A 9130-nucleotide genomic window follows, 5' to 3' on the forward strand; every position below is an offset into this window, starting at 1 on the left:
TTTGAAATGTTGAGTTCAAGTTCCTATACTCATCCTGCAAAATATCAGTGAATAATATTCTTAATGCTCTGTTAAGATCTAGAGATCACGACAATTTGCATATGACATTGGATGTTAAGTTTCTTGCCAAAATCCAGGACCTACTTTACTAATTGATGCTTGAAAGTTGCAATTAAACGAAGTTCGCCATCTAAGATAAATGTCTTATATAATGCTTCTGCTGCTGGTGCTCTCTGTTTGTGTGTGTTTGTGTTTTCATTTTCCTTTTGCCAATGGTAAATGGCATCTTCTCCTCCCATAAATAAGGTCGAGGATGGGCCATGGGTTGAAATCTATGTGGATGCGTGAGTTGTATTTACCTATAAAAAGGTTTTGGCTTGTCTTTTCAGGCTTGTTAAAGAGTTTCACAAAGAAGTCAAGGATTTGGAGAGTAGAAATGATCCAGGCACTAACAAGATGCTGAATGAGAAAAAACAGTCAATGGTGGGTTATTATCTTAATCTCTATTTAGCCTTTGGTTTTGTAACTTTTTCAAAGCTTTTGTTATGTCCATTTGTACTGAATGATATTCATACTTTATGCAGATCAAAGAGTTGAATTCATATGTTGCTCTTAAAAAGCAGTAAGTTAACATCAGTCAAAATTTTCCATTATTCAGTTCTTAAAAGGTTAAAGCAATTCCACATATCTAAAATGCATCTGATGTGTCATATACTGTATTTGTTGCAATGTTCTTTCTTTTCTTCTATTAGGTTTTCTATGCTTTTTGTGCTTTCTCAAACATGTGACGCAATTTGTGTTAGGAAATTAATCCTATTTCCCAAGACCCGTGAGATGCGAAAAATAAGAAGAATGCGGAATAACAAAGATTAGGCAATCAAATCACACACGACACAAAGATTTAAGTGGTTCGGCTTACAAGCCTACATCCACTGGCGGAGACGACCCAGAGAAAATCCACTATCAAAAGATGGAGTACAAGAGAGTAACAGGGTGAGAAAACCACTCAAACCCAAAGCCCCAAATACACCCAATTCTCACTTTACCCAAAGGAGAATAATAACAAAAAAGGGCAAAAACACTCTCTTTCTTACTCTCACTTTTTCTCTCTTTTTTCTCCTCCCTTTGGTGGTTCACGTTTTTGGCACACACAAATTCACCTTGTGCTTTGTTCCTTATATAGAAGCTTTAACTCTCCTTTTACATGTTGGTCTAGGACTTCTACTATAAGTCAAACAAGGAGTCCAATTACACATAGGAGAAGGACTCCAAATCAAACTTGGACAAAAGTCTCCTAAACCCAAAAGGAGTAGAGAACTAGTGGGGCCCACGTGTGATGGGTGGCAAGTCACACCTAACAATCTCCACCTTGACTTGAATCCCATCAAGTCTACCAAAACGTGTCTCCTCCAGATGTCTCCGCCTCAGCCCCCAAGGGCAATCACACTCTACAAGTGTCCCTCAAGTCCAAGCGTCTCTTGAACTTGAGCATAGGACCTGATTTAGACATAACACCATGTCTCCCTATCTGTCCCGTCGACCATACAGCTTTATCCGATGACTCTTTCTTCCTGTAGACCCATCTGCACCCTTTAGCCTTCTTTCCCTTGGGTAATTCTGCCGATTCCCAAGCTTTACCTCTCCGTAGTGACTCCACCTCTTTCAGCGTACCATTCTGAACAGACGATGAATCTCCACTACAAGCTGCTAGAGCAAAAGAAACCATATCCTCAAAGCCATACCTCTTTGTTGCTTTTCGATCACGTTTCTCTTTGCCCCTTGCTAAAGAATAAGACTCTTCCCGGTGCTGTAAGTTTCTTGAAGATTTTCTGTCATCACATTCATCCGTGAGTGAACACTGTTTATCAAGCTCCACCTCCACGAATTGTTTCTCTTTCTGCACTGTACTTTCAGAAAGATCATCTAAGTTAACAAACTCAGACTTCTTCGGTTCCTGCTCTGTAACTCCAGGTTCTGCACTTGACCCATCCTTATACATAGCACACTCATTAAAAGTCACATTCCGACTTCTAATGATCTTCCGATTTTGATCATCCCAAAATCGATAACCGAAGGCCTCATCTCCATATCCAATGAAGAAACACTTACTAGATTTACCATCTAGTTTACTCATAGTATCAGACTCAACATGGACGTACGAAGCACAACCAAAAACTTTCAGATGTGAAAGATTTACCTCTTTTCCACTCCAGACTTCTTCCGGTAGTCTATGGCTCAGGGGAACGGAAGACCCCCTATTTATCAGGTATGCAGCAGTGCTCACTGCATCAGCCCAGAAAGTCTTTGGTAACCCAGCATGCAACCTCATACTCTTAGCACGCTCATTGAGAGTTATGTTCATGCACTTAGCCACGCCATTCCGCTGCGGCATTCCTGGGATAGTTTTCTCCATTCTAATCCCATTCCCTGCACAAAACTGTTTAAACCCCCTGTCTTCGTATTCTCTTCCATTGTCTGATCTCAAATGCTTGAGCTTCAAGCCCGTTTCAGTCTCAACCATGGCCTTCCATTTCTTAAAAGTCTCAAATACATCAGATTTACTTTTCAAGAAATAAACCCATACCTTCCTGCTTAAGTCATCAATAAATGTGATGTAATACCGCGAGCCTCCAAGAGATGCCACTGGTGCGGGACCCCACAAATCTGTGTGTACCAGCTCCAGCTTTCCAAGCTTAGGTGCTTTGCCAACTTCCGCGAAACTCACCTTCTTCTGCTTCCCTAGGATGCAGCCTTTACACAAATCAGAATCAACTGACTTCAACCCCAGTAGTTTCCCTTTTGACATAAGTACCTTCATCTCTTTCTCGCTCATGTGCCCAAGCCTTAGGTGCCATAGTTTTGAGTCAGCAGTCATATCTACAACAGCATCTGTATCCTTGCTGTTCGTGGTCATATAGAGAGTATTTGTCTTATGACCACGAGCCAAAATCCTAGCTCCCTTGCTGACCTTCCACTTTCCACCGTGGAAATGAATTGAATGCCCTTCCTCATCAAGCTGTCCTACTGAAATCAGATTCTTCTTCAGCTCCGGAACATGCCTGACCTTCTGTAGCTTCCATACCGAGTCACTGTGAACTTTAATGCGAACATCGCCTAAGCCCACAACATCCAGCGTCGTTCCGTCAGCCAAATACACCTTCCCGAAGTCTCCACCAACATAGTTCTCGAGAATTTCACGGATCGCTGTCGTATGAAAAGATACTCCTGAGTCTAGGACCCAAGAATCAAGGGGACTGTCAACAGATAGAAGTAGGGCATCATATACTTCTTCTGTCACTACGTTTGCATAATCATTCTCAGTCTCCTTCCGCAGTTCCCTGCAATTCTTCTTGTAGTGGCCAGTCTTGCCACAGTTCCAACACTCAGGTTGTTGGCCGAATCTGAATTTGCTTATCCCTTTTCTGGAATTTGATCTGCCTTGACCAGAGTTTCTATCTTGTCCTCTACCCCGAGTCTCGAGGTTTAAAGCAGCACCAGAACAAGAGGCTTCACCCGCATCTTTTCTGCGAACCTCTTCACTGAGAATCAAATCCCTGATGTCTTCATAGCTTAGTTTACTCTTTCCTACAGAGTTACTCACAGCCATCCTCACTGCTTCCCAGCTATTGGGCAAAGATGCCAAGACGATCAACGCACGAACCTCATCATCAAAATTAATTTCCACCGAGGATAATTGATTTGTGATGGTGTTGAACTCATTGAGATGATGTGCCACCGAAGCTCCTTCCGCCATCTTTAGGTTGAACAATTTCTTCATCAGATGCACCTTGTTGTTAGCCGACGGCTTCTCATACATGTTTGACAAAGCCTTCATTAGACCTGCTGCGGTCTTCTCCTTTACAACGTTGTGCGCAACTGATTTTGACAATGATAACCTGATAACTGCCAGGGCTTTACGATCAAGAAGAGCCCACTCGCTATCATCCATGTCGTCGGGTTGTTCTTCCAAAAGAGGTTGATGAAGATCCTTCCCGTAAAGAATATTTTCAATCTGTACCTTCCAAAACCCAAAATCTTTGCCGTCGAACTTCTCGATTCCCATCTTTCCTTCTTCACCTGCCATCGCTCCCACTCGAACCAACAGCTCTGATACCAGTTGTTAGGAAATTAATCCTATTTCCCAAGACCCGTGAGATGCGAAAAATAAGAAGAATGCGGAATAACAAAGATTAGGCAATCAAATCACACACGACACAAAGATTTAAGTGGTTCGGCTTACAAGCCTACATCCACTGGCGGAGACGACCCAGAGAAAATCCACTATCAAAAGATGGAGTACAAGAGAGTAACAGGGTGAGAAAACCACTCAAACCCAAAGCCCCAAATACACCCAATTCTCACTTTACCCAAAGGAGAATAATAACAAAAAAGGGCAAAAACACTCTCTTTCTTACTCTCACTTTTTCTCTCTTTTTTCTCCTCCCTTTGGTGGTTCACGTTTTTGGCACACACAAATTCACCTTGTGCTTTGTTCCTTATATAGAAGCTTTAACTCTCCTTTTACATGTTGGTCTAGGACTTCTACTATAAGTCAAACAAGGAGTCCAATTACACATAGGAGAAGGACTCCAAATCAAACTTGGACAAAAGTCTCCTAAACCCAAAAGGAGTAGAGAACTAGTGGGGCCCACGTGTGATGGGTGGCAAGTCACACCTAACAATTTGGGATGTTGGATTAGTGGTAGTCATAATGGGATCCATATACTTTCTTAGCCTCTCCACAGCTTCAGTAGTCTGACAAAAGCATTAACGAAGTTACCATGAAGATGTAAGGTGCCATTGGTTGAAAAAACATTATTTTTCTCTACTTAAAACGAGGATGGCACCTATTGTAGAACAAATGAGAAAAAGTTGCCTAAGATGGCTTGGTCTTGTGCAACAAAGACTTAATAAATACACCATTAAGAAATTGTGATTTGATCAAGTTGAAAGGAACAAAAAGAATTAGACGGAGTACAAAATTAACACCGGTAGTAGTGAAGAGGGAATTGATAAGCACAAAGGTGATGGAGAGCATGATGTTAGATAGGGTATGATGGAGAGAAAAGATACATGTAGCCCACATTAACGAGTTGATGAATGGTTCACTGTTGGCCCCTTGGGCTTTAATCAAGCCAAGCATTGGCTGTTGAACTCAGCTTGACAAAATTCTATATAAGCTTGAGCTTGAGTTTAGCTACAAGAGGCTGTTTGAGCTTGACTTGAAAAAATTATTAGCCTAGTTTGAACTTGGCTCAAGCTCACCTTGAATAATCCAAACGAGTCAAGCTTGCCTTGAATAATCCAAAAATTATACTTATATATATAATAGCATATATAACATGCATATATACTAACGCACGCGCGCGTTCACACACTTGTATCTGGACTCATTTACTCATGTGTATAGTGTCATGATTTCATTTGTTTTGTTTATAAATCTTTTGCATCATCGATTGACTAATTGTACATTTTTAGTTATTTTCTTAAGACTTGATTTTCATTTTGTTGTTGATATAGATATGCAGCCAATCTTGACAACAAGCAAATTGATCTCTTTGACGGTGGCACCGAAGGATATGGGGAAGAAAATGGCATGCTAGCATCGTGTAAGTATATGTCCTTTTCACCAGCATGCTGATTTTCATTGATGTATCTACTACTCTTGGTGGTCTTTTATGCTAAAATTAGAGTTAGTAGTGGGTATGACTCTGCTGCTCATGCCTTTTTGTCTGCAAGACATGGAGATTGAAGGATACTTGCTAAACAGATTTCTGCTTGGTTGTGGATTTGTGGTGGAATTTTGTAATATAGAAATAATTGCAATATTTTCTTTATCAAGTGAAAAGGTGCCAGATTTACATACCTGAAAAGTAAGTTGGTTTGGGTGGCTGGCTACTTTAGCAATTGAGTTGATTATAAAGAAGTTGGATTGGATGCATTATGGTTCCTTGAATGGCTGTAATCTATTATACAAGCAACTCTTTAAATCTCTTCTTGGCCAATTTTGGCTTTAATCAACCCAGATGATATATTGATAATTTTATAGTTTGATTTTTGTTTCTGAGAAATATATCTATACACATGTAGTGAATGCCTACATATATGTATACATATGAAAAGTAGAAATGGTTATGGTAATATGAGAATGCCACTCATAAAAAAAAAAAAAAAAAAAGGTAATATGAGAATGTCACTGGCTCATTGGCATGGTGAAATCAGTGTCATAGTAATATTATATGTGAACCACCACTTTTTGATGGTTCAGAAATTTTGAATTGCTGTCCAACTGTAACTCTTAATTGGAATTATGTAACTCAGGAGTAACCAATGTATACTTTTTTAAGTTGGTTCAGAATCATGCCTTGTGTTTGATCTATTTCATACCTTTGTATGTACGTCAAATGTTACTTTAATGTGTTAAATATTTCTCCAATATGAAATATAATTGATGCTGAGACACAGGCTATATTTTTCAGCCATGACAAATCAACAGCTATTTGATAGTGGAAACCGGATGATGGACGATACTGATCAAGCCATTGAGAGGTCAAAAAAGGTTGGATTATATCTCAAGATCATTTTGTTGCGCAATAAGTTTCTCCATTTTGTGACAGGGATAAGTTTCATATTCTATCTTGAACCTGATCGTGATTTCCTCTTATGCTTATCTATTTAGTCTTGGAAGATTACTGATGTTGTTCTAGAGCATACTCATGTTGCTTATCCCAAAAAAGAAGAAGAGAAGAAAACATAAAATTATCTTTTACTGTTTTAGAAGTTTGAAATTATTGCAAATGAAAATTAATGCATCTCACTGTTTGTAACAGGTTGTTCTTGACACTGTCAATGTTGGAACAGAGACTGCAGCATCACTAAAGGCTCAGGTGTGTAATTTGTCAATTTCAAAAAAAATGGATGCCGTGGCACTTTATTCTGTCATATTGAATTTAACTTTCCTCTCTTTCTCTCTCACTCACACAGCCACATACAAACACCACACAATTTCTCACCTTGTTTCTTTTTGTCTTTTAAAAAAGTTCAACGCCATTGTAACTAAAGATATCTATTACTTTTATGTTTAGACTGAACAAATGAGTTGGATTGTTAATGAGCTGGACTCTATCCATTTTTCAATCAAGAAAGCTTCTCAACTTGTGAAGGAACTTGGTAGGCAGGTCAATCTCTAAAAGTATCTTCTCCTATTCTTGTCATATATTGAGTATCAGTTTTGTCTTGCATTATTTAACTCAATTATTTTATTAGGTTGCAACTGACAAGTGTATTATGGCATTACTCTTCCTTATTGTCATTGGAGTCATAGCCATCATTATTGTTAAGGTAATATATTTGTTTACCTTTATTTATTTTTTCCTGTTACTTAAAAATTAATTTTCTCATCCAGTTGATTAACAGTTGAAGTTGAATCCTTGATGTTGCTTTAATACTAGGACATTTTTTTTCTTCCTTTTTTGGCTGCGGTGGCCCTCAGGTCACACACACACACACACATATGTATATATGTGATAAGTGTCATGATTTTTTCCTGCCCAACCTTTTTCTTTATGGTCAACTGGAATTTTTGCAAGCTGACCTCAGGCTGGTTGACTTTCTAGACTTGATTGATCATTATAATACTGTGATTGTTTAGTTCTCCAAGATATTGTTTGGTTAGCCCAAGACCTTTTTTTTTTTTTTCTTTTTTGGCTGCGGAGGCCCTCAGGTCACACACACACACATACACACATGTATATATGTGATAAGTGTCATGATTTTTTCCTGCCCAACCTTTTTCTTTATGGTCAACTGGAATTTTACAAGCTGACCTCAGGCTTGTTGACTTTCTAGACTTGATTGATCATTATAATACTGTGATTGTTTAGTTCTCCAAGATGTTGTTTGGTTAGCCCAAGAACTTACTTTTTTTACACACAGGAAAAGTTAAATTTACAAATTTTCCTCTTTAAAATTAAGTTGCATGCAATTTGAATTCGAGGAAAGACTGCTTATGTAACTTTTACGTCCAGAAGATATCTGTTTCATTTGTATGGCCCCTAAGATGAGTTTATATTCTTGGGGGGAAAAGAACCATGAACTGCTTCTATCTTATTCATTTCAACTTGTCCTAACATATTGTTTGATAAAATTGTTTCTTTAACGACCAAAAAGATTACGGCCCCGTTTGACAATGTTTTTTTGGGTAACATTTTGCTTTTTAGCCAAAAAAAAAAAAAAAAAAAAAAACATTAACAAACAACTCCAAACACAAAACACTAAAAACTACTTTCACCTCTATGTCACATCATAACACTTTTTCAACAAAAAAGCAAAACAAACCCTGTAAAAAGTTTTATCAGCACGAACCCTACTTCTTTTTTTTTTTTTTTTTTTGCAGTCTTTTCTGACTATTGAAAGCCTATCAACTTTTGAAACAACTGCGCATTTCTCATGCCTGTTGATTTAGTTAAATGTTTTTTTTTTTTTTTTTTGATGAATTCTATACTTGTATTTCAGCTTGTGAACCCAAACAACAAGGATATCCGGGATATCCCTGGATTAGCCCCACCGGCAATGAATCGGAAATTACTTTGGAATGCTAGATAAAAAGCTATGAAGAGAGGAGAGATTATCTCACGAGGTTGAGGAATGATTTTGCCATCTAGCTATGGATGTGTTTCTAAGTAATTTTTCAGAAGAGGTTGGTTGACTTTTCCGAGTGCTAGTCTCAAACTGCTGTTGTGCCTCATTAGCGTAAATTTTGATGTGGTCTGCATAATTATTTCGTCTTCCCCGACTGAAAAATAATTCCTATTTGAGGGAAACTCAAAAATATGTAGAGTGTATTTGTTCATACGATGTATTGCTACACATGTAAGATATTTGATCTGCAATTCATTATTTGTTTCTGGTTTTTGGCAAATTTATGCTGCTTACTGTTTATCTAATGAAACCTAGGGCTTGATATATTGTGGATCAACAACAGTAGAATCATTTCAATTTTGCCTTGCCTCTTTGTGATTTTATACTTCTTAGTGATATCAACCCTCCCTAGATAGGTATTGCCTTGCCTCTTGTGATTATTATACTTATTAGTAATATCAACCCTCCCTAGATGGTTATTCCCCCTTCT

At 38.3% G+C, this 9130-nt stretch overlaps 1 protein-coding gene across 1 annotated transcript; it reads left to right on the forward strand.

The window, feature by feature from the left end:
• The first annotated feature begins 279 nt into the window (after positions 1-279).
• On the forward strand, positions 280-8922 carry LOC148586966 (putative plant SNARE 11). Its single transcript, XM_088514426.1, has 9 exons — positions 280-344; positions 390-483; positions 585-622; positions 5521-5609; positions 6480-6559; positions 6831-6887; positions 7086-7178; positions 7267-7341; positions 8515-8922. The coding sequence occupies exons 1-9, from the start codon at positions 280-282 to the stop codon at positions 8602-8604; spliced, it is 681 nt and encodes a 226-aa protein (XP_088370552.1). The 3' UTR covers positions 8605-8922.
• The last annotated feature ends 208 nt before the right edge of the window (positions 8923-9130 follow it).

This window comes from Corylus avellana, chromosome 3, assembly GCF_965113065.1.
Source record: "Corylus avellana chromosome 3, dhCorAvel1.hap1.2, whole genome shotgun sequence".
Taxonomy (NCBI): domain Eukaryota; kingdom Viridiplantae; phylum Streptophyta; class Magnoliopsida; order Fagales; family Betulaceae; genus Corylus; species Corylus avellana.